We start from the raw sequence: 26839 nt of genomic DNA, 5'->3' as shown, positions 1-26839 counted from the left end.
TTCAGATTCACAGTGGGGCTACTCACCCTGGTTCTGGTATGGAGAGGGCCAGGTGACAGAGCGGGTGTAGAGTGTTGACTTACAAGCCGAACTGAAATTCGGCATCATGAGAAAGTCTGGTGATTAATGCTACAGTTGTGAATTCCTGGCTCCCTTTGGATGCTGTAGTCAAGCTCGTGGTGTTTTTCACATATTAGTTTTTGATTGGCAGTTTCAAGGTTTTGTGTCTGAAATGTGTGGTGTGTAAGTATTAAATTGTGATCTCCCACATACTGCACCAAACCCTGGCCCCCCGCCCTGCCCCAGCAGCGGGTCCAGCTGTAGGTGGCTCTTGTTTTCTGAACCTTACAGGGCATCTTTCACCCAAGAGGAGGGATGGTCAATTGCTTTTGTGCCCTCCTGGTCAGGAAGGGTCCTCACCCTCAGTATTCCTTTACTAAAGCTTCTATGACACCACTCCAAACTTAACCGTGCCGTCAAATCTGGCCCCATAGACTCTAAATACGAAAAGAAATTCTACAAGAGAAAAATGCCATGGGTGGTGATGTACAGAAGAGTAGAAATGAAGCAAATTGGCGGACGGTGAGCTGGCAGGCAAGAGGTCTCACCAGAGAAGGAGCCCGTACGAGGCTGTTTCTTCCTTTTAGTTTCAGAAATCCAGTGGTCAAGTCACCATCAAGCACGGATAATTACAAAAGCGGTTTCGATAGCTATATACCATATATATTTTATATAGCAAGAGGGAAAGAGAGAAATTTCCTCTTAGTAAAATATTCACTTTTGTCAACCCTAAAAGGTTTTGCTGGTGACCCTGTTGTAGCTGGCAGGAGTTTGTTTGTTTGTTTTGTTTTGTTTCGAACATGTGCAGTGTAGAAGCCATAGCATCCTTTCCTAAGAACTCCTCCTCGGTTGGGAAATTGTCCTACACAGTCTGCTTGCCTTGGCATTCACGTTTTGAACACTGAGCAGGCTTCCACCAGTCCCCGTTGTGACAGTGACAGATGTTACATTCATCCACTTTCACTTCAATGCCAGCCGGGATTATTGTTGTTCCTGCAAAGCAGTTTGGACCTGGAACACACATATACGTTGATTAGTTGATTAAATCTCAGAGGCTCCCTTTTTCTCTTCTCGACCCCAGTAAAAAAGCCAATCCCCAAAGCCAGGAATGAGTAGGTCAGATTACTCGCCACAGTTTATTACTAAGGTACTTTCTAGCCATCTCTACTACTATTTTGCACACAGCTCATAGTCCCTATGTGTATTTAAAAAAAAAAAAAAAAAAAAAAAAAAGAGAGAGAGAGAGATCCAGTGCACTAAAAACCTTCTTATTGTCTGTTACTGAGTACTTGCAGTTTTCTGAAGTATGAGTCTGTGGACCAAACTCTATTTGCTTTATCCTCTGGGGTATAAATGTTGCTGAAGCAGCCTCTGAAACTCAAGTGGGAGTCTAACATGGTCTGCATCAGACGTGGTACCCTGTGGCCTGTCCTCTCACTTCCCGTGGTGGGTAGGTGACAACGAACTTGCTCATTGCCTGGCTTCAGCACCTCCCCAAAGTCCAGTTCCTGGAATCCCCAGCTTGTTTCTTGATAACAATAAATAATTCATGACCAGATGATTTATTCATGTCCCAAACAGTCTTTGTTAGAGGTTCATTTGATTTTTATAAATGGAGCTCCTTTAATCTGCCGGATATCTTTTTTTTTTTTTCATTTGTTTGTTTTTGAGAGTGACCTAAATGGTTGGCTTTTGAAAGTCAGCAGGAATTTTATTTTTCTTTTTCAGATTGAGAAAAGCTTTACTGAAAATGTCACCTGCTCAGTGTAGGTGAATATTTTTAAAATTCACCAGTGTTAGTTTTTCACTTCTCTTTCTCTCCTTTCCTTTCCTTTCCCCTTCGTCCCAGTCTGCAAATGCTAGTATTCGGTATTGGTGATATTATTTCTCAAAATCAAATGGAATAAAAATTGCTTCCCAAGGTGCAGTGGGGTGGGGCAAATTGCTCAAGTCTCTGAAGTACGTATTTGGATAAAGGGAGAATTCTGTCTACTCATGATTTATCAACCCAGCATTACTGGCTACTTTCCATAACCACTACAAAGTAACATACATCAATATCAGTGCTCTACATTCACTTTCTTACTGCTTGATAAGAATTTACGAGATTATCTTTACCATCAAATAAATGAAATCAGGGGTGATTTGTAGTTCCACTTCATAATTGAAATCTTGTATAAAAATGGCAACTATGAAGTTACAATGCGTTCACACAAATCTATTTAATATGCTAGGATTTTAATCATCTGTTGCTTTAGCGCTCCCAGACTTCAGTTGTGGGCATACTTGCCAATGGCCTTTGTGTACATAAGCCTTTCTTTCATTTGGTGGCCAAACATCCCAGGGCATGTACCTGTGCCTGGTTCTCATGAAGAACCAACCAGCAAGACTAAGAGGGATAGAATGTGTCATCACTGACAAATTAAACAGCTAGCAAACTGTCTGCTCTCACCCAGGATGGTGTTTCTTTTTAGTGGTTATAAGCTCCTGGCCATCTTAACTGCTGATTACTTAAGGATCACTGTTTTAGAATTTAAGTCATTGTTTCATAGGTTGAACTGTCTTTGGGGCTACACCTTCCTGGAAAGATTTCATGTGAAATCATTAATTTGTTCTGGACTCAGAAAAAAAGGGAATCTGCAGAGAACTTGGCAAGGAGCCTTTTTCAAAATGTAGTTGGTTGTCTCATGGCTGTTGTTGACAGACCTTTCTCAGCCAAGCCAGTATTAGGCCAGCCAGAATCTGGACAGAGCCAAACTAGCTCCGAAAGTCAAACTCGATGACCGCAGCCACCTGTTTGCCTGGAGCCACCCCAGGGGAAGCAGTAGTTTTTCTCTCTATCTCGATTCTCATCAACTCTTTTCACCCGATTGTATACTTTTCCCCTTAATAGATGGTGAAGGAAAAAAATGATTCCTAAACAGTGATTCCAAAACAAAGAAGTCCCTGAAACAGGCAGAATGTGATCTACTGAAGAGTTTTCTCAGTTTCTTGAGGGGATTTGGAAACTTGTCTGCAGAATCTTAAGTGTGTGTTTACGTGAGTAAGAGGGGTCATTCTGCTGGCTCACAGTGGGCAGGTTCATCTCAATAGCACAATAAGAGAAAAAAGCAGGGAAAGATCTTTGTAAAAGATTTCTGACAAGTCACTGTGCATGTCTTGAGAGAGATTTTACTAGTGCTCTAATTTTCCTACCTGTTCCTTTCTGTATGTTTTTGGTGTTATACTATGATCAGTATATATTTGATCAGCCTCTCTAAATCATTTCTTAAGAGCCCCTTAGAATTTCCTGCTTTCTCAGCTCAGAAAGTATTAATTTATACTGATTGACAGAATGCAAGGAAAGATCCCTTGCACTTTGCAAGGATTGAACAGAGTCACTGCCTATAAATAACATAACCACATCAATGGCTGACTTGGCGGCCAGAGATATTTTACAGAATCCAAAATTCCTGTTTGATCTCATTAACAGTAATTTTATTAGCACCCTTCGAGAGTTTCAGGTTAACTAAAGCCTTAAGTTTGTGGTTAATAGTCTTACCTGCTTAAAAGTAATTTAGTTAATTGTCAAGCAGAATGGTTGGCCCTATTTAGAAACTGTTCTAGTTTTGTCCCTTTCCCCTCCATAGTGGTGATGAAAATATTACTTGGGCTTTGAGAATGTGAGTGTTCCATGTAAGTTCCTTCCACAGGAGATCTATCCTTTTATTTATTTATTTATTTTCCTTTGGGAGATGTTTTTTTCTTTGTGTGGAAGGATAAGTTGCTTAGAAGAGTAAACTCAATGGCAAAACTCAATGGCAAAAACAACATATTTAGTGCAAAAGACTTGGAGAGATCCTTAGAGGGGAACAGTGAAATGATTAAACTGAAGGTTGGTAAAGAGGACCTGGGAGAAAAGGTTAAGAGGATAAGGATTATTTAATCTTGAAAGAGAAGACAGAGGAATAACTCAATAACTCTCAGGGAATTAAGGCTTATTATGTGAAGAATGGTGACCAACTCTTCTTTCTTCTGACACCTAAAATAAGAGGAGATGGAGATACATTGGTTCTCAAGGAATTAGAAACACACACACACACACACACACACATACACACACGAATCTCTCAGAGAAATGAGAACTAAGTAGACAGCTGTAGGGTGAGATCTCTTCTCTTAGACATCTTTAAGAACACAGGAGGTGTCATCCGTCTGGTATGTTTGAAATTGCCAGCTCCTTAAAAGTAAGACCTGAATATCTGTCATTTCTTATGGTCCAGGCCTAATATTGTGTTTAGCACATATTAAAAGCTCTGTGTATCTTTATTTAACTAAATTAAATAGTATGAACTAGCTAGTTATATAACAGAAGCAAAATTATTTTCTGAACTAATACATCAAACATACATATATCAGGCTTATATCATATATATATATATATATATATATATATATATAGCATATATATCAGGCTTAGTCCTAAAATATTGGTATAGAAATATTTTCAATTAATAGTAACATAACAATACTTTTCTGAGCACCTACTTCATGCCAACAGTATGTCTCATTTAATCTTTCCAATTAGCCATGTAAGGTGCACATTCTCAACCTTTGTGTACCTTACATGGTTTACAAGTCTATTTCTGAGCTTCAGAGGTAGAAAATAGCTTGCCTGAGATCACATGTCTAGGCAGTGACATCAATGGGATATGAACTCAAATTTCTCTAATCTATAGAATACTTTTAATTGCCTACAAAAAGAGGCAGATGCCGACGAGTGCATTGCTGGCTTCCATTGCCCAGATCCTGAGTTTCTGATCAGAATTTAGAAGTCCAGTTGGTTTTGGTATTGAGGATGCATGCTGCGTTAAGAATCTTGATGGCTAAATAGAAGAGAGACCGTTTTTCTATAGATCTTTATCAGGTTTATTGGTTTTATATTGTGTAGCCTTACAATCTTCAGAAAACACAATTCATCTAATAACTAAAAGAAATTTTTCATGGAGAAGATTCTTGGACAGTAGGCTTTGGTTTTCCTGTGGGCAGCAGCAAAATTCCCACTGCTACTAGAAGTACACCAAATGAGAAGCAGATGGAAAGTGAACTGACTCAGGAGTCCTGGCTTAAGTCATGGTTCTGTGATTATCTATGTGACCTTCAGCGAGCACTGCATAACCCAATACTAATGGAACCCAATATGGTCTTGTCTCAGAAAGGATTCATATTTTTTGGAAATGCAATAAAACTGGAAAGGCAATTCAAATATTTACTGAGAGTTGGAGCAAGGAGGGAAGAAGGAAAAGCAGACTAGAGATACTTCTACACCCCTCCAAAATTCTTCATGAAACATAATTTTTTCTATTATTCTGTGCATCTTTAAGTACTTAATTTGTACACTTATACAATAGAAAGAGGTTTGTGAACCTTTTCTTTTCCATAGTGGAAATTATTCAAAAGAGATCTTTTAAAGGAGAGCAATACATGAAATATGTGAAAGCAGAGCTTCTCCGGTGAGGTGGCCACGAGGAGCCTGTAGCTCGGTCTTTCCTGCAGGATGTTTTCCCCATCTTCCCACTTCAACCTTGCAGAGATAGCTTATGAGGCATCTGCATGGAATGAGGATCAGAGGGAGAGCATTTGGAGTGATCTCTTCTGGCTTCAGTAATCGAAGAAATCAGGAGAAAATAGATGTCATATTTGCGGTTGTAAGAACTGAGCCGATTTGCTCAGGCTTTAAAATTCTTCTTGCTGAGCCCTGAAATTTCTGCATTAAAGAATACATGAACTACATAGAAAAAGAAGTCTATAGCTACTCTGATCATATCTCTGAAGACCCATGCTTGGTTATGATGTTAGATATCACATTGGTTGCATGGAGGAACAAATGCATAATCTGAAATAAGGTTGGGAAGAAAAGGATCTCAGAGGAAGGTCATAACAGAGAACTTGACCTATGGGTCCATGGAAAGATGTGGTGTGTAGGGGGAGGGAGGGGAGGGAGGGAGGGTAGGACTCACTGAGGAAGCGGAAAAAGTTGTGGGGTTAGAGTGATGTATGTAGTAAGAAGTCACTAGGAGAATGGTGGTATGCAGAGCTGGTGCTTCATACTGGCCTGCAAAAACTAAGTGTTAAGTATTTGGGAATTTTATAATCTTGTTGACATTATTTTGGCAATGGAAAGCCTTTGAAACATTTTAAGTAGGGGTGCGTGTGTGTGTGTGTGTGTGTGCACAGATGCGCATGTGCATTTATACATTATATAATCATGAAGTAAAGACATTGGTTCAAAAAACTGCACCAGCATCATTGTATGGTTGGTCCATGGGGCACCTGTGTTTGGACAAGACATGATACGTCTTGATGGAGGCAGGACCTTTGAGAATGCAGACAAAAAGTAGAACCCTTAAGGGCCCTGGCACTGGGTCATGGTAAAGCACATTCCTTCTTTGCTTTGACACATTAAAAGAATCTGCTAAGATGCTGGGGTAATATTAAATTAGTGTCAGCAATTAACACATTGGCTTAAGTTAATTGATCATATTATTCCTATACAAAGTGAGGTCCTAAGGGAAAATGCTCTAGGAAATGTGCAGTTTGACTTGGGGAGGGGGGGGATTTAATTTCTAGCTAGACAGCTTAGTAGGAGTCCTGTCGGGGACCAGGATCATGAGAATTCTTAATGGAGATACTGGGCTGTTTGTGGGGGGAGAGGAGGATCCTATCAGTCAAACAACAAAACCATGTTTAGATAATTTAAGCTTAAAATACACTAATTAAAGGAGGTTTCATATACAGACTATCCAGAGTACCAAAAAGAGCCAAGTTTGAAGGAATGCAATCAGGAGCAAGGGCCAAACTCATGCTACAGACCTAATAAAAACACACGTTGGGGATGGATAAAGCGGTTTGCTCCCTCGCTACCACCAACCCAGGATCCTGGATGCTGCTGGAACCATCAGCACCACTGCCTCGCTTACTAGTATTTGTCAGAATGGAGACTTCTTGGATTTACTAGTTTACGGTTCGAAATCTACAGCAGGTAAGCCTGGGGATAGAGGTTAGTCCAGGGTCTGCACCTTGGCTACAAGGGAAGCTGAAACGCAAATAGTTGGTAGTTGTAACTTCTTTAGGGAGAGGGAGGCTTTCCTTCTGCACAGAAGATTCCCCAGTCATCGGAAAGAGGCCGTGGTTTATTGCTGATGCTAAGAAGGATCAGGAGAGTCAGTGAGGGCAAACTTCACCTGCTTTGAGTTTTTTTCTGGGCTGACTGCCAGTATCCTTGTCTAGCAATCAGAACACAAAATAAACATTCAGAACAAGATTGCTCTAAACGTGAGTTTTATAGGTGTTAATAAGACAACATTTCTGTCTTCAGGAGTTGATATTCTAGTGCGGGTGAATCTGATACAAAGCACAAAAACAAACATGGCCGTTTCAAGACAGTCCCTGAAGAAGGTAAACAAGAGTGTAGTGGAGGGCCAGACCCGGAGTGGAAAAATTCTTTATAGTTTACAGAGCATGGCTGTATATGTTTTCTCATTTCCTATTCACCCTAATGCTGTAAGGTGGTTCACACGAATCCCATTGCACAGGTGAAGGAAGTAAAGCTCAGAGAGATGAAGGGACTTGACAAAAGGCAGAGAATACGCAGCAGGAGAACCTACATTTCAGCTCTCCTAGTCTGACCACTCTGGTTGACTACGTCCCTTGAGGAGAATCTTTCTTTTTTTCCTTTTTCTTTTTCCTTTTTTAAAAATTAACATATAATGTATTCTTTGCCCCAAAGGTACAGGTCTGTGAATCATCAGGCTTACACATTTCTCAGCACTCACCATAGCCCATGCCCTCCCCAGTGTCCATAAGCCAGCCACCCTCTTCCCACCCCCCCAACCCCCAAACAACCTCAGTTTGTTTTGTGAGATTTAGAGTCTCTTATGCTTTGTCTCCCTCCCAATCCCATCTTGTTTCATTTTTTTCCTTCCCTAACCCCCACAGCCCCCTGCCCTGCCTCTTAAATTCCTCATATCAGAGAGATCATATGATAGTTGTCCTTGAGGAGAGTCTTTCTTTATGTGTACTATTATTTCCTTCAATGCCAGTCAGAATCAAACACTCTCCTGTTCCCGACTCCCAGTTTTCTGTCACAGGGAACTCAGGCAAAACCCAAATCTAAGCGATGTGACTGAATTTAGTTAATACTTTAGGAATTCTTAAGAATTTTCATGAACAGCCTTATTCCTTTCTGACACGAAGTAGTGTTTTGTTCGTTTTATAAAAGAGACAGTGGGACCCAGAAATGTTTTGAGTGACTCTGAGAAAGCCACACAGCTGGTAAAGGATGGAACAGGCATGTTGCTGTGTTCCGTTCCAGAAGTCAAACTTCTCTGTGAGTAGGAGCTACTTTTCATTTCTTCCCGTTTTGATAGCATTTAGGATGTTGTGGGACATATTGGAGAGAATCTGTTGGGATATTTAAGTTCCTATTATGACAGAGAGAGAGAGAGAGAGAGAGAGAGAAAAGGAGAGAGGGGTGTGTGTGTGTGTGTGTGTGTGTGTGTGTATGTGTGTGTGTGTGTGTAGGTGAAGGGGTGAATAGGCAAAAGGGTGAATGTAAAGGGGAAGATTTGGAGCAGAGAAGGTCCAGCAGCTTTATTCAACCTCTTCTCTCTAACTGTGAAGTGGGAATTGCTCCCAAGAAGCTGATCTCACTGAGGAGTCAGTGTGGTTTCTAGCGATCATCTCAGAGGGCGGCAGCCAGCCTGGCACGGAGACGTATCCAGAGGAGATGCCCTGTCCTTGTTGCTTGTCGACCCAGATCCCCTTTATTGTTAAAATAAAGTCTCTCCTTCCCAGAGACTAGGAAAACCAGGCTGGTCACGACTCCTTTATAGATGCTTCCAGATTACAAATTGGTATGACGCCCCTGAAAGTCCTCCTTCTGACAACAACTTCATATTGCTTAATGATCCCCTTTTGAGTATTGCAACTTCTGGCCTTGATTTGAAAATTTATTATTGACGCTTAGTGTCTTTTAGAAATTGGTTGTAAATGATCTTCCTGCTGCATAAATGAGGCAGATTCCTATTGTGTGAGGCCATAAACATTCTATATTTCTTTGGCAGGGCATCTAAATCAGTGTTTCAGCAAAGGGTAGGCTTGTAGGCCTCAGTCTGTGGGTAGAATTGGATTGGATTATGTTCTTCCTTTTAACTGATTTTAATTCTCTGCTTCATGAAGTCTGATAGATGTTATTATGCCATGGAAAAGCAAATAGGCTTTCTGATCAGGTGTACACTCATTTCCAACTATTACAATCTTGGAGAAAATGTTTCTTAAAAAAATAGTAATGCGAGCTGATTGCAGTTAAAATTTAAGTGACTGAAACCTCCCCAGTATCATGTTGAAATAGCCCTATCAGGCCCGGAGAGAGAGCAGTTACTTGCTGAAGGGAGCTTCTAGATCCTTTCCCTGGAGAATGAGGTACCTCTCTCTGCCTGCTTTAGTCATCCCTCCCTACGTTACATTCCAACCATTTTATTAAACCTCAGAACAAAAAGCTTCCTCAGATTAAGGTGGCAAGTTTCAGGAAGAATTGTTTTCTCGGAGGCTGCCCTAGAGGTGCCTGTTAATCATTTTATTTGAAAATTCAATATCACTGAACTCCCACACAAATTTCAGTATGAGAGCTCCGGAGAGTTTTCTGGCCCTTAAGTATGTAAGATTTATAGCCTGGTGCTCCAATTAAGTAAAATGCAAGGAGCGGAGCGGAGAAAGGAAGGACGTGGTCAAGCTACACAATAGGGTAAAGGTTGGCTGCTCTTTCGGTCATTTCGGTCGCATCAGCAGGCTGGGAGAATCAGGCTTGGTTCACATCCTGTATAAGTGGGACATACATGTCCAGGCTCTCCTTCAAAAGGATGTGTGGCCAGAACGTGGCTCAATTTGCTATTGTAGAAGACATTTTATCTGCTCAGTTTTTGCTTCAAATGATGAAATAGTCCAACCCAATTTTCCAAGCAGCAATGAGACTGCCCTCCCCTTGTCACAGCAGTCAGTGGTTTTCAGGTAACTTTCATATTTCTTCTCTGCAGTCCTAAAGTTAGGAGGAACTGATATTAGTGTACCCATTTGACAGGTGAGAGAACTGAGGTTCAAAGAGAGAAGAGATGAGGTGATTTACTGCTCACTTATTTACTAGGTAAGAAGATTAGGGCTCGAGTTGTACCCTCTATGTTACAATCCCATTTCTGGCATTTACTGGAGGTATGATCTCAGTGCCCCCAGCTGTAAAGTGGGAATAATGCTGAAATGAGTGTACCTGTCTGCTGGAGATTTTGAAAAAGCAAATGAATTAATACATGTAAAGTACTTAGAATGGTGCTTGTCACATACTGATACTAGGTAAATATTGCTATTTATTTATCATGCTTATTATTATTATTACCTGAGTTACAATCTAGGCAACGTTGGATGGGATATGGATTCTAGGCCCTTTGGTTGGTAGTCTAATTAAAAAAAAATAGAACATCAGTGAAAAAATTAATCTTATTAATGCCAATTTATATATATGTGTATATATATATATTTTTCAAAGTCAGTGAACATACAACAATAAAATTTTTTCTATGTGGATTTTCCCCAGGCCTATTCACTATTTATCAGGAAGCTAGAAGGATAAAAAGAACACCTGAATAAAGAGCATCACTGGGGAGAATTAGGGGAGATCTATTAGTTTGAGCTAGCGGTTGACTATGGAAGGATCATTAGAAAAAATGATTTAAAATGGTCTGTTTGGACTGCTAATGATAACTGTTTTTTTGTTATTGTTGTTGTTGGAAAGAAAGGATCCAGATATGGTGGGAGAAAGTTTAAGTTAAAGGATAACAAGGATTGAGCAGTAAAAGGCAGAGTAGGCAGTGGTATCTCATATATCTAAATATCTGAATTATTTCTCTGCCCATCCATCCATCTGTCCATGATCTATTCAATCTTTTATGCATTTTTTAAAAACAAAAACAGGATAAGTATAAATGCCTGTTAATAATGGACATATTGAATGAATTATGTGAACTGCTCCATACTCTTCAGTAACCATTAAAAATAATGTATTACTACCTCCAGCTGACTTGCAGAGATTTTGTTGAGTTCTTATTGAATAAAAAAGGCATTATACAGAGAGCTGGGTGCAATATTTTAATAAAACAAATGTAGATAAACAAACTTCTGTTTGTATGTAGAATTATATGCAAATAGAGAAAAAATAAGGAAGTACCAATATACATTGTTGACATGGATTATCTTGTTGGAGGGAGGGATTGCTGATCAGGAAGGAGATGACTAGGACAAAGGAGCAGGATAAAAGCACATGCATTATGATCTGTGAAAGTGCATCATGTTTCTATATATAAAAACAGAGAATTCTTACCTTGCATTGCATTTTAAAATCAATGTATATGTTTAATGATTAAAACCTTTTTCCCCTTAAAACCTGGTATAAATTGATAATGCAGCAAACGACCCATTTAGAAGTGAGGAAATATAGTGAAAATCATAAAAAGGGGAAGACAAAGCAGAACTCTCAATATTCATTTTCTTGAATCTAGAAGTTTTATGGCAGTGCTGTTTATTACAGTAGCCACTAGCCACGTGTGCCTAGGGGACACTGGAAATGTGGCTAGTCCAAAATGAGATGTGCTGTAAGTGTAAGCAATATCAGATTTCAAAGATTTTATATGTCTTTGAATGTAAGAAAAAACAAGTAAAATAGCTCATTAATATTTACTATGTCAATTACATATTGGATGAAAATATTTGGGGTATATTGAGTTCAGTAAAATATATTATTAAAATTCATCTCTTCTTTACTTTTTAAAAGTGGCTAATTAAAAAAAAATTAAAGTTGTTTAAATTAAAATAATATTAGAAAACTTAGGGTGCCTGGGTGGCTCAGTGGGTTAAGCCTCTGCCTTCGGCTCAGGTCATGATCTGAAGGTCCTGGGATCGAGTCCTGCGTCAGGCTCTCTGCTCAGCAGGGAGCCTGCTTCCCCCCTCTCTCTGCCTGCCTCTCTGCCTACTTGTGATCTCTCTCTGTCAAGTAAATAAATAAAATCTTAAAAAAAATTAGAAAACTTAAAATGACACATGTGACGTTCATATTTCTATTATTACCAGCATTGAGGAATTTTAAAAATTTTTTTGAAGTATTTTTTTAAGAGATTTTATTTATTTATATATTTATTTGACAGAGAGAACGACAGAGAACACAAGCAGGGGGAGCCTGAGTGGGAGCAGGAGGGGGAGAAGCAGGCTTTCCCCAGCAGGGAGCCCCATGCAGAGCTCAATCCCAGGACCCAGGAATCATGACCCCAGCCAAAGGCAGATGATTACCCTTAACCAACTGAGTCACTGGGGTGCCCCCCAGCATTAAGGAATTACAAGACGATAACAAGGTGGATAACAAGGTGTTAGTAATGGCCCAGAGGAAACTACCATTTACATAAACCTGGTAGGAAAGAATGCTAGGTGTTGTGGGAAAGGGCATATTTTCAGCACAGGGATTCTCAGTGTGGGCCCTTGATCATCAACATCATTGGGAACATCTTTGAAATGCAAATTTTCCAGCCATGCCAGATGCCAAGTGAATCAGAACCTCTGGCTATGGAACCCGCAATCTGTGTTTTAACAAACATTTCAGGTGATTTTGATGCAGGCTAACATTTGAGAACTACTACTTTAGAATAAGGGAGACCTTGGATAAAAACCTTACCATTGCACACCAGGAAAATAGCATAATTAGTCTGAGTTTTGGAAGATGCCTCAAAATAGACTGAGCTCATCCAAAAAGCAATGAATTCATCATGCTACAAGAACATAGGCTTTTAGCCATGGGGTCATTCCTGAGGAGAAATTTTGAGCAAGTAAATGGTAGTTAAATGGTTCAATTACTTTCAAGTTTCAGCACAGCCTCTGAGCTGTCATTATTGTGTTTCTTTGATAAGTGTGATTTTTACCCACATGACAGCTTTGAGAATCAAAGAATCGTGTGTGAAACTTGGCATTTGGAACCATTTTGGATGCTTTAATGACCTCACTTTCCTAAAAACAAGTTGGTTATCACTGGAAAGAAAATAGTATATATTTATCTTTGGGATAGAAACATGTTAGAAAAGCTTGTATTACTCAGTTTTGTCCAACTGTCATATAAAAAATTTTTTTTTAAGCAACAAACTTTCTACTTTTGATAGCTAACTTAGTATTTTTGAAAATTACCTACTTCATTGATGAAAAATTGCAAACCTTTTTATTTCCTTAATATGCTTGAGTAAACACACTAAAATGGAAGTCACATCCTTGTGGGGAGAGGAACATAAATCAACAAAATGGGCATCACCACACACAGACACACACACACACACACACACCACATCACATTTCATAATGGAGGTAAAAAGAAAAATTTCCATTTTCATTCTTTATCTTTGAAGACACAAAATGCTTTGCAACTAGAAAAAAAGATGATAGGCAGATTATTTCATTATTGGGTTATATGACCAAAGATGCCTGATTGACATTTCTATGATTTTTAGAGCAATGGATTATTCGACATGCCATGGGTAAATTAAGAAACAAAGTGACATTTTCTTTAATGTCCATCTAGATAGTTAATAACTATGGTACAGAAATGATGACAAGGTTAGTAAAAATAAATAGTATAAATAAGAGTCTAGTTTGGAAACATTTTAGTCTAGATATATAATGTCCACCAGATAGATGTATTTCCTTCTCATATGCATTTAGCGCAAGTAGGTCTCGAATATAAATAATGGGATAAAATTATGAAAAATGAAGTGAAGAATACACCCACCAAGGGGATTTAATCTAGTCTAGGAGTCAGAGAAGGGTGCCTTAAGGAAGCGATGGGTGGTAATGGGAGGAAGGGACAAAGGAGTGACATATGAACAGCTCCTAAGTGCAATGAAAGCTTGGCACGAAGGGAAGCATTTGAGATTCTGCAGAGAATCAATGAGAGGAAGGATCAAGGACAAAAATAGAGACATAGGTAGGAGCTAATTCTTTGTGTGTGTGTGTGTGTGTGTGTGTGTGTGTGAAACTACAGTTTGGATTTTGGATTGCATCTAAAGGGTAGTTGATACCATGACATCACCAGATTTACTTTTTAAATAGTATACACTGGGTTCAGTGTGGGTAATGAGTTGAGTAGAAGTGAAGGCTGTGTTGCAGAAGGTAGACCAATTTAAACAGCTCTTGAATTAGTCCAGGGAAAGAGAATCATGGTTTAGACAAGGATGGTGGCCCTGGCAATAGAGAGCAAAGAGTGAATTTGAGCAGTATTTAGGAGATGGAATCAATATGATTTGGTGATAGACCAAATGTGTGAAATAAAGTAGATGATGATTTGAGCAAGGATGCAGGACACTGACGAATGAACAAAATTTGAGAGAAGGTAGAAGAGAATGCAGTTAATGTTAGAAAATCTGAACCTATGTGCCCATGAATCATCTAAGTGGAGATGAATAGCAGGGTGGCTCAGTTGGTTGGACGACTGCCTTCGGCTCGGGGCGTGATCCTGGAGTCCCGGGATCGAGTCCCACATCAGGCTCCCAGCTCCATGGGGAGTCTGCTTCGCTCTCTGACCTTCTCCTCGCTCATGCTCTCTCTCACTGTCTCTCTCTCTCAAATAAATAAATAAATAAATAAATAAATAAATAAATAAAGAACAGAACTGACTGAACTGAGCAGAGAGAGTTGGGAGTGTCTGGTAAATGAATGGTAATCGAAGCCAGGGGAGTAGCCATGGTTTCCCTGGAGCTTGGTGTAGTACAAGAAGAGACTCTAAGGCATCAACATCATTTAAGGGGCAGAGAGAGGAGTTGAAGCCCATCAAGGTGACTTGAGAAGTCTTCAAAGAGGAAGAAAAAAATAACAGTATTGGTATCAAAGGAGCAAAGGAAAGGGCATGTTTCTGGTAGGATAGGTGATAGCAGTGTCAAATGCAGTGGAGAGGGCAATTGATATCTGGATAGAGACAAGGTTATTGGTGACTCACAAGAGCAGTTTCTGTGGAGTAGTGAAGGCAAAAGCCAGGCCAAAGAAGATTGAGGAATAGTGGGCAGGAAGGGGAATATAGACTTGAAATCCAATCAGTAGCTCTGTGAGGCCAGTATTTAAGATGAGTGAGATCAACGTGTTTATGGTGGTGGAGAAGAAACAAGGGGGAGAGAGAGGTTGAATATAAAGAAGGAGGGTTGGAGGGGTGGGAAGAATTCTTGATGCGACAGTCTCTGAGAAAGCCAGAGAGCATGGAATAATGACTTTGATAGAAGATAGGGAACCTCCTCCATGGTAATAGGCAACAAGAGGCTGAGGGAGTTTCTGTGACAATTTCTGTTTCCTCTAGGAAGTAGGAAGTAGCACTAATCTGTGGAATGGAGGGAGAAGGTAAGGAAACAGAGGGGTTGAGACAGTCTTTTGAGGAAATGAAAAGGCTAACTAGGGAAACATAATGAAATTGTTGCACAGTTCAAAGGTCCAGATGAGGATGGTGACCACATGTAATGGTACCAGTTTGATTGTTTGTGCAGTTGTCCCCTCTATACTTCAGCAATATTGAGGAATAGTGCCCCAGGCAGGCAGTCATTATGGAATGACCCTATGACCTTGGGACGAGTCACTGATTCTCTCTGTGTCTCTGTCTCCTCATCTGTGACCTGGAATCCTGATAGGATTGTTGTGATTATTAAGTGAGTTAATACCCACAAAATACTGAGAGTAGTTAGCATATTGTATGCACCCTGGAAATGTTAGATATGCTCCAGCTTTGGGGTTTGGGCAGGCATGTGAGGACAGGAGAAAAGGGAAAGGAGTTAATAACAAGAGGGTGGTTCAAATTGTAGACAAAGGAATTAAGCTGGAGAACAAAGAGAGTGAAGCTTATTCCCAAAATAACTAGGTTATTTTGTATTTACTGGACGTCCTTCTGGTATAGGGCCTAAGATTATAGTAGGCTAGTTTTGCTGACAAAATTATAGTGTTGGTGGAAAGTGAAATAACATTATCTGAGATTTGTCATTTCAGGTCCTAAAGTAAACCTTGACTGTGGTATCCAATGTGTAAGGGATTTACATTAAGAAGATTGTTGTGTTGTTGTTGTTGTTTTATGAGAAATTTAGCTTGAAGCACATCCTGTGTGTCACATTTCATGGTCTGAACTCCTGTAAATCGGGGATGTTCTTAAAAAGAGAGAAAAAAAATCATAAGCAATATTAAGGGAATCCCCTCAAGTTAAGGCAATTTTGTTTAAAGGCTGTAAATTTGCCAGCTGTTTATGTTCTTTTCCTTGAGGTCCACAATGCAATTTAAACCAGAAAAACAATCAGTTTGGCCCGATCTTGAATTGCTGCAGAATAAACAACCTCCAAAACTGAACTTTAGAAGAAACTCTCTGCATTGCTGATGTACTGAATCACTCAGAGGTGCAGTTTTGTCTCCAAGAATATATTTTGTATGGTCATTCAGATCATGCTTGAGACCCTGGCCTTTTATCATAAACATAAATGGACTTGAGACACCAATATTTATTTCCAGGTAGGAAATTTATTGAGGTTTTATATGGAAAAAATATTATTGAAGAGCCTGTCGAGTTCTCTGAAAATAGGAAATTAGTTTTATGCACTAATAAACAAATAAATAAAATATAATTATAGAGTTAATTATAGAGTTTGTATAGAGTTAAGACCTGTTTGCTGCCCCCTCCCCCCTTCCCACCCCTGGAGAGTCTAGAAGTCTTGATTTTATTCTTGCCTATGGAAATGATTTTTCTTTCAGTTTAGAGGAAACATTTAGAAGTGGGGAGGGTAGGGAAAAGAAGGATCCAGATAGTCGATGTTAGGTACAAATATTGCCAGTTTTATCTCAAAGATATCCACACATCTGCTGCCTTCTTGGGAATAACCAATGACCAGATATCAATTATTCAGGATAGTTTATTTATTCACTTATCCAAAAGCATTTATTGAAGGGCACTTCTGTGCAAATTGATAGAGATACAGTGGTCATAAAACCAATTCCCATAAACTCTCAAGGAGCTTACGCTCTAGCAGAAGTGAGGTGAATACATGGAAATTGGGACTTCTTTGGAGAAGGTAAGAAGGAACCTAATCAAAACTGAAGACAAGGAAGGCTTTCTGGAGATGTGAAGCCTGAGTGGATCTTGTGGGATGACTGGGAGCTATTCTGTTAAAGAATCAGGTGGCACTGGTGGGTAGGAAAGATGGTCCAAGGTAAGATAGTGGAATGAGCAAGAAAAGGTTATGATTTATAGAAAAAAAATGTGAGGAATTCCATGTAGTTGAGGATTAGGTTTCCATGAGTAGTATAGGGAGCTGAAGCTAGAAGAGAAGGAAGGGCAGTGGACAGGTCCCCGAAGACCTTGTAAGCTGCACAGTAGAATGGCTTTCACTGTTGAAGGCATGGAACCAAGTACTAAAAGGTATTTGAGTGGTGGGGTAGCATTATCATATTTGTGCTAGAGCCAGAACCCTCCTGCCCTGTGTCAGTGGCTTTGGAAGGCATTCAGCCTGGAGGAAGCAAGAACAGGAATTACTGCAGAAAGGGAATGAGAAGGTGCCTAGGTAACTCAGTGTTCTGGGAGTCTGGTTCTCCCTTTACCTTTCCTCCTCACTTGTGATTTCTCTCTCACACATTCTCTCTCAAATAAATAATAAATTCTTAAAAAGGAAAGAAAAGAAAAGGGAAAGGCCCACAATGAACCCATGGCAACAGTAATGGAGAAGAGAAGACAAGCCAGGGAGATACTAAAGAAAATAGAATTGATAGAATATAGATATAAGTAGTATGGAAGAAGAAATAAAATGTTTATAGTTCTTGCTGATATGGGGATAGTAGGTGGTGTCTTTCACTGAGAGAAGTAAGGCAGGATAGGTAAGTTTAGGGGAAAGGTCCAGAGTTCAGTTCTAGAACACTGAGTTTTAAATGCCTTTGCTAATAATAATGTCAGAATAAGTCATGGCATATAAAGGTTGAGATATCAAGAGAGATATTTGAACTGGAAGCATCAGTTCAGAAGTTTTCAAGATATAAATGGTGATTGAATCCATACAATTGACCTCTTAGGAAGAGAGAGAATAAATAACAGGAAGGTTACTGTTGGCAGAACCCCAGGGAACTAAGATTTAAGTCATGAGTGGAGGAATGGAAACCTGAGAAGAGCTCGGGGAATGAATGGCGATAGGGATGATGTAAGCAGATGTATTGGAAGTCAATAGAGAAGAAGGTTTCAATAAGGATTCAAGTGCCACTGGGATATGGAATGAAATGAGTTGAATGTATACATTGTGTTTAGTATCCAGCAGTATCCAAACCAAAATTCAGAAAAAGTCTCATCCATACAGAGAACAACCTGGTGATTGCCAGAGGGAGTGGAGTGGGGGAATGGGTGGCTTGGTGAAGGGGATTAAGATGAGCAAATTTGAAGGCATAAAATGAAGAAGTCCCAGGGATGTAAGGCACACCACAGGGACTATAGACTATAATACTGCAGTAAGTTTGTATGGTGACAGAGGGTAACTAGACTTAGTGTGATGACCATTTTGTAATGTATGTAAATGTCAAGTCACTCTGTGGTACACCTGAAACTAATCTATTGTATGTCGACTACACTTTGATAAAATAAAATAAAATAAAATAAAATAAAATAAAATGCCATGATCTCAGGGCTTGCAGCAGAGGTATCACTGGGGAGGTTGTTAGAAAGGAACAATGTCAGGCCTCCCCCAGACTTCCTGAGCCAGAGTCCACTTTTAAGGAGAAAGGAAATTCTACTGAGATATAAAGATAAGGACTATAAGATGTGAAGAGGACAGGTCTATTAATGTAGGCGGGGGAGTGAAAATGATGTCACTTTGCTGGGAAGGGATGATGCAGCCTACTGAGAATGGGAGGGAGTTGGGGACATGTGGTCCAAGAGAGCCAGCTCATAAGGTCTGAATGGGTAGCATGGAAAGCTTGATTGAGAGAGAAACCTTGGAGTCTATTGTCATATACAACTGTTTGTGTGAAATTTTCTACTAGCCTAAGGCTGGTATTGGAGGAGGCAGGGACTTAGGTTGATATTGTGATTCATTGGAAGTTGATGAGAAAGAGGGTGAATTAATGAGTGAGGTCTAGGTTGGAAAGAGTAATCAATAAAAATCAATGGGAACTGGGGGGGACAAGATGGCGGGGTACTAGGAAGAGGCGTCTTTTCAGCTGGTACCCCAAAGTGAGCTGATTACCTACCAAAGAACTCTGATCACCCATGAAATCAGCCTGAGATCAGAATTATACACGTCTGGATCTCTACAGGGGCAGAAGACGCCAGTGAGCAGGAAAAGCGGAATGGGAACAGCGGACTGATATCGGAGATAAACAAAAGGGGGAGGGAGCCACCAGAGGCGACCGGTGCAAAAGTAATACCCCGATACGAGCGAGAGTGCCCTGCGTCTGGGGACCAGCATTAACTCGGAGACTGGTTGAAAGCACTCCAAAAGAGCAAAGGATCGCGGGGGCAAATTGTGGGAATCGGGGCGGCTAGGGACAGGGGCTTGAGTCCCCGGTCCCAGACGGCCTCCCCGGCGCGGAGGCAGAGAGAGTGCGGCGGAGAAACCGGCTCCTGGTCCCTAAGCCGCCAGCGTGCCCCAGAGCGCGGGGTTCCGGCTCCTGTGAGGGGATGGGAGCCGGTCTGCAGAACGCGCGCTAGCCCTACCACAAAGCTTGAGATGCGCGTGCACGTTGCTCCAGCTCTCCTGGGTTTCTAAGGCCCTGGGGCGCTTCTTAACCCGGGCCATTGTTTCAAAGTCTAAGCCTCGCGCCCGCGAAACTCTTCCCCGGACAGAGGCGCGCAAAAGCCCAGCCTGCGGCTTACGGACCAGCGCCCCGTTCTCAGCGCCCCAGACGCGCACCCGACCCACAGCCGCCTCTGAAAAGAGGTGCGCGCAAGCCGGGCACTCCCAGCCCCGGCCAGCGGCAAAATCTCAGTGTGTGATCGCTGCTTGGAACCTCTCTGGCGGTCAGGAGCTCCCAGACAGCCGCCACTGCCTTGGCTTTGGGGACGAGCAAAAGATCCTGCGCCCCCAGGGTCTTTAACTTGGAACCTGCACTGCCAGCATCCAAGGGGGAATTTATTCAGCTTCTGCACCCAGACTGAGGCTTCTGAGACGGAGATCAGGAAGTGTTCCAGGGTGCACCTTGACTGCACCAGAGTTGATACATCCAGCTACATCTGTTCAGTCTTCTCCCACCAAAATGACTAGGAGGAGGAATGCCCAACAGAAGAAAAATACAGAGGATGGACCTTCCGCAACAGAGCTAACGGCTATCAACATAGACAATATGTCGGAAAGAGAATTCAGGCTAACAATTATCCAGGCAATAGCTAGGTTGGAGAAAGCCATGGATGACCAAACAGAATTGATTAGAGCCGAACTGAAAGCGACCAGACAGGATGTTCACAATGTTAGGGCGGAGCTTAAAGCTACCAGGGAGGAGGTCCACAATGCTCTCAATGAGTTCCAATCCAATCTAAACTCTCTCAAAGCTAGGGTAACTGAGACAGAAGATAGAATTAGTGATCTGGAAGACAAACAGATAGAGAGAAAGGATCAGGAGGAAGCCTGGAACAAACAGCTTAGATCCCACGAAAGCAGAATTAGGGAAATAAGTGATGCCATGAAGCGTTCCAACGTCAGAATTATTGGAATTCCCGAAGGGGAGGAGAAAGAAAGAAGTCTAGAAGATGTCGTGGAACAAGTCCTTCATGAAAACTTTCCGAATCTCGCGAATGAAACCAGCGTTCATGTACTAGAGGCTGAACGGTCTCCACCCAAGATTATACACTCCAAAAAAACATCACGACACCTGATAGTCAAATTGAGAAATTATAATTGTAGGTATAATCTCTTGAAAGCCGCCAGGGCAAAGAGGCTCCTTACTTACAGAGGGAAGCCCATCAGAATAACGTCAGACCTGTCCACAGAGACTTGGCAAGCCAGAAGAGGCTGGCAAGATATATTCAGGGCACTAAATGAGAAGAACATGCAGCCAAGAATACTTTATCCAGCAAGACTGACATTCAAAATGGATGGAGAGATAAAGAGTTTCCAAGACCGGCAAGACTTAAAAGACTATGCAACCACCAAGCCGATACTGCAGGAAATATTAAGGGGGGTTCTATAAAAGAGGAAAAATCCCAAGAATAGCATTGAACAGAAATATAGAGACAGTCTACAGAAAGAAAGACTTCAAAGGTAACTCGATGTCAATAAAAACGTATCTATCAATAATCACTCTCAATGTGAATGGCCTCAATGCACCCATAAAACGGCACAGGGTTGCAGATTGGATAAAACGACAGGACCCATCCATATGCTGTCTACAAGAGACCCATTTTGAACCTAAAGATACACGCAGACTGAAAGTGAAGGGGTGGAGAAGCATCTTTCATGCCAATGGGACTCAAAAGAAGGCTGGGGTAGCGATTCTCATATCAGATAAATTAGACTTCAAACTAAAGACTGTAGTCAGAGATACAGAAGGACACTACATAATCCTTAAAGGGACTATCCACCAAGATGATCTAACAATTGTAAATATCTATGCTCCCAATATGGGAGCAGCCAATTACTTAAGAAAACTGTTAATCAAGATAAAGAGTCATATTGATATGAATACACTAATCGTAGGTGATCTTAACACGCCTCTTTCAGAATTAGACAGATCATCGAAGCAGAAAATCAATAAAGAAACAAGAGCATTGAACGACACATTGGACCAGATGGACCTCATAGATATATACAGAACATTCCACCCTAAAACAGCAGAATACTCATTCTTCTCAAGTGCACACGGAACCTTCTCCAGAATAGACCACATACTGGGTCACAAATCAGGACTCAGCCGATACCAAAAGACTGAGATTATTCCCTGCATATTCTCAGATCACAATGCTTTGAAACTGGAGCTCAATCACAAGGAAAAGTTCCGAAGGAACTCAAACACCTGGAAGCTAAAGACCACCTTGCTTAAGAATGCTTGGATCAACCAGGAGATCAAAGAAGAACTGAAACAATTCATGGAAACCAATGAGAATGAAGACACTTCGGTCCAAAACCTATGGGATACAGCAAAGGCGGTCCTAAGGGGAAAATATATAGCCATCCAAGCCTTGCTCAAAAAAATTGAAAAATCCAGAACACACCAGCTGTCTCTACACCTTAAAGAACTGGAGGATCAACAACAAATCAAACCAACTCCACACATAAGAAGGGAAATCATCAAGATTAGAGCTGAGATCAATGAGGGAGAAACCAGAGATACAGTAGAACGTATCAATGAAACTAGAAGCTGGTTTTTTGAAAGAATCAATAAGATCGATAAGCCACTGGCTACACTAATCCAAAAGAAAAGAGAGAAATCCCAAATTCATAAAATTATGAATGAAAGGGGAGAGATCACAACTAACACCAAGGAAGTAGAAACAATCATCAGAAGTTACTACGAACAGTTATATGCCAATAAGCTTAGCAACCTTGATGAAATGGATGCATTCCTGGAAAAATATAAACTACCAAAATTGAACCAGGAAGAAACCGACAACCTGAATAGACCGATATCTAATAACGAGATTGAAGCAGTGATCAAAAATCTCCCAAAAAACAAGAGCCCAGGACCTGACGGATTCCCTGGGGAATTCTACCAAACCTTCCAAGAAGAAATAACACCTATTCTCCTGAAGCTGTTTCAAAAAATTGAAGCAGAAGGAAAACTTCCAGACTCTTTCTATGAAGCCAGCATTACCCTGATCCCCAAACCAGGCAAGGACCATACCAAAAAGGAGAATTTCAGACCAATATCACTGATGAATATGGATGCTAAGATTCTCAACAAGATCCTAGCCAACAGGATCCAACAACACATTAAAAAGATTATCCACCATGATCAGGTGGGATTCATCCCTGGGCTACAAGGATGGTTCAACATTCGTAAATCAATCAATGTGATACAACAAATTAATAGGAGAAGAGAGAAGAACCACATGGTCCTCTCAATTGATGCAGAAAAAGCATTTGACAAAATCCAACATCCGTTCCTGATTAAAACGCTTCAAAGTATAGGGATAGAGGGAACATTCCTGAACCTCATCAAATCTATCTATGAAAGACCCACAGCAAATATCATCCTCAATGGGAAAAAGCTTGCAGCCTTCCCGTTGAGATCAGGAACAAGACAAGGATGCCCACTTTCACCACTCTTGTTCAACATAGTATTAGAAGTCCTAGCAACAGCAATCAGACAACAGAGAGAAATAAAAGGTATCCAAATTGGTAATGAAGAAGTCAAACTCTCTCTCTTCGCAGATGACATGATTCTTTATATGGAAAACCCAAAAGACTCCACCCCCAAACTACTAGAACTCATACAGCAATTCAGCAGCGTGGCAGGATACAAAGTCAATGTGCAGAAATCAGTGGCTTTCTTATACACTAACAAGGAAAATACAGAAAGGGAAATTAGAGAATCGATTCCATTTACTATAGCACCAAGAACCATAAGATACCTGGGAATAAACCTAACTAAAGAGGTAAAGGATCTATACTTGAGGAACTATAGAACACTCATGAAAGAAATTGAAGAAGACACAAAAAGATGGAAGACCATTCCATGCTCTTGGATCGGAAGAATAAACATCGTTAAAATGTCTATACTGCCTAGAGCAATCTATACTTTTAATGCCATTCCGATCAAAATTCCACCGGCATTCTTCAAAGAGCTGGAGCAAATAATCCTAAAATTTGTATGGAATCAGAAGAGACCCCGAATCGCTAAGGAAACGTTGAAAAACAAAAATAAAGCTGGCGGCATCACCTTACCTGATTTCAAGCTTTATTACAAAGCTGTGATCACCAAGACAGCATGGTACTGGCATAAAAACAGACACATAGACCAGTGGAACAGAGTAGAGAGCCCTGATATGGACCCTCAACTCTATGGTCAATTAATCTTCGACAAAACAGGAAAAAATATACAGTGGAAAAAAGACAGTCTCTTCAATAAATGGTGCTGGGAAAACTGGACAGCTATATGTAGAAGAATGAAACTCGACCATTCTCTCACACCGTACACAAAGATCAACTCAAAATGGATAAAAGACCTCAACGTGAGACAGGAATCTATCAGAATCTTAGAGGAGAACATAGGCAGTAATCTCTTCGATATCAGCCACAGCAACTTCTTTCAAGATACGTCTCCAAAGGCAAAGGAAACAAAAGCGAAAATAGACTTCTGGGACTTCATCAAAATCAAAAGCTTCTGCACAGCAAAGGAAACAGTCAAAAAAACAAAGAGGCAACCCACGGAATGGGAGAAGATATTTGCAAATGACAGTACAGACAAAAGGTTGATATCCAGGATCTATAATGAACTCCTCAAACTCAACACACACGAAACAGACAAACACATCAAAAAATGGGCAGAAGATATGAACAGACACTTCTCCAATCAAGAAATACAAATGGCTATCAGACACATGAAAAAATGTTCATCATCATTAGCCCTCAGGGAGATTCAAATTAAAACCACATTGAGATATCACCTTACACCAGTTAGAATGGCCAAAATTAACAAAACAGGAAACAACATGTGTTGGAGAGGATGTGGAGAAAGGGGAACCCTCTTACACTGTTGGTGGGAATGCAAGTTGGTGCAGCCTCTTTGGAGAACAGTGTGGAGATTCCTCAAGAAATTAAAAATAGAGCTTCCCTACGACCCTGCAATTGCACTCCTGGGTATTTACCCCAAAGATACAGATGTCGTGAAAAGAAGGGCCATCTGTACCCCAATGTTTATAGCAGCAATGGCCACAGTCGCCAAACTATGGAAAGAACCAAGATGCCCTTCAACGGATGAATGGATAAGGAAGATGTGGTCCATATACACTATGGAGTATTATGCCTCCATCAGAAAGGACGAATATCCAACTTTTGTAGCAACATGGACGGGACTGGAAGAGATTATGCTGAGTGAAATCAGTCAAGCAGAGAGAGTCAATTATCATATGGTTTCACTCATTTGTGGAGCATAACCAATAGCATGGAGGACAAGGGGCGTTAGAGAGTAGTAGGGAATTTGGGTAAATTGGAAGGGGAGGTGAACCATGAGAGACTATGGACTCTGAGAAACAGTCTGAGGGGTTTGAAGTGGCGGGGGGGTGGGAGGTTGGGGTACCAGGTGGTGGGTATTGTAGAGGGCACAGCTTGCATGGAGCACTGGGTGTGGTGAAAAAATAATGAATACTGTTTTTCTGAAAATAAATAAATTGGGAAAAAAAAAAAAAAAAAAAAAAAAAAAAAAAAATCAATGGGAACTGATAGATTGGAAGGAACTGGGGATCCATCACAGTCATGAATAGAAATGAGAACTATTACACTGTCAGCAACAGTGGCCGCTTGTCCAAAAAAGAGAGGTTCCTTTTCACTGCACAGTTTTTTGTATGTTTTACAAATAGCCCCTCTAAAACATCTGTTCTCTCCCTGACCTGGTGACCTATCCAACCAGAGTCTGACACTGTCCCAAGTACTGAAACTGTCTACTAAGATAGCTTCCTCACTGTGAAATCTACTACAACTTCTCAGTTCTTTAAATGAGAATAAGAAGATTTGTAAAATCTGACTGAGGATTTTAAAGACCAGAATGATGTTCTTTCCTGTCTTGAATGCCCTTTATTTTTTTTTTTACAGCCATTTGTGAAATTTATACTCGAAGTACGTTATAAATGCTACACTGATTCTCCTCCTCAAATGTTCTTTCTTTAACTTTTGAACCTCAAAGCACTTTGTTCCTCCCTTATGACACTATTAAACCATATATATATATATTTTAACATAGTTGAGCAGTTTTACCCCTTCTAAGAGATTATAAAATCTCAACTAGCAGGAGCTGCCTTGCTAATTTTTGTTGTAGTGCTTTGCAAGGAAGAGGTTTTGTAGCTGAGTCACAGGGTTCAAGAATGGGGTGGGGGGGCCAGAAAGGTAATGCTAGAGAGAGGGTTGGTGGAAGATTATGGAAGGTATTTTGTACCAAAATTAGAGATTTGTATTTTTAACCTCTAAAATGGGGAGCCGCTGAGACGCCTGGGTGGCTCCCTCGGTTAAGTGCCTGCCGACGGCTCAAGCCATCATCCTGGGGTCCTAGGATTGAGTCCCGCATCAGGCTCCTTACTTAGCAGGGGAACCTGCTTCTCCCTCTGCCTGCCTCTCTCCCTGCTTGTGCATTCTCTCTCTGACAAATAAATAAATAAAATCTTTAAAAAATAAATGGGAGCCACTGTAAAGTTTCCAGTATTGGGAAGTGATGTGGCATTAACGTTTCTGAAAGCCCACTCTGTCTAGGGGTTGGAAGACTGAGCAGATGTGTGTAGGATGAGAGGCAAGGGTGAGTTAAAGAACTGTTGTGACTGTCTAGGGGAGGCACAAGACTTTTGAGACAAGGCATAATATTGAGCCTAACCAGGAAAAATCTCATTTAATACATTGTGGGATTTAATGACTGTGGATGTATGGGATAAAGCAGAGGAAGAAGCCTATAGCTCATCCCTGATTTCTGGATTAGGTGACACAGATAATGCCATTTCCTAAGATGGACAGGAAGGAAATCAGGTTCACGCAAGAGTGGAGGCGATGGTGAGACATGGATGGGTGGGTCGGGGTGAGGGGGTTGGGGAGCA

At 40.8% G+C, this 26839-nt stretch overlaps 1 protein-coding gene across 1 annotated transcript in view; it reads right to left on the bottom strand.

Moving 5' to 3' along the window:
- Positions 1-731: 731 nt before the first annotated feature.
- The window catches only part of VWC2L (von Willebrand factor C domain containing 2 like), a 167484-nt gene continuing 141376 nt past the window's right edge, over positions 732-26839 (bottom strand). The window contains exon 4 of the mRNA XM_044240837.1: positions 732-1071. Coding sequence (XP_044096772.1) covers positions 923-1071 — 149 coding nt within the window. The 3' untranslated portion in view covers positions 732-922. The remainder of the gene's footprint in view (positions 1072-26839) is intronic.

This window comes from Neovison vison, chromosome 3 (genome assembly GCF_020171115.1).
Source record: "Neovison vison isolate M4711 chromosome 3, ASM_NN_V1, whole genome shotgun sequence".
In the NCBI taxonomy this organism is placed as follows: domain Eukaryota; kingdom Metazoa; phylum Chordata; class Mammalia; order Carnivora; family Mustelidae; genus Neogale; species Neogale vison.
Note: the sequence above shows the minus strand (reverse complement) of the source record. Positions and strands in the feature narration are given on the sequence as shown.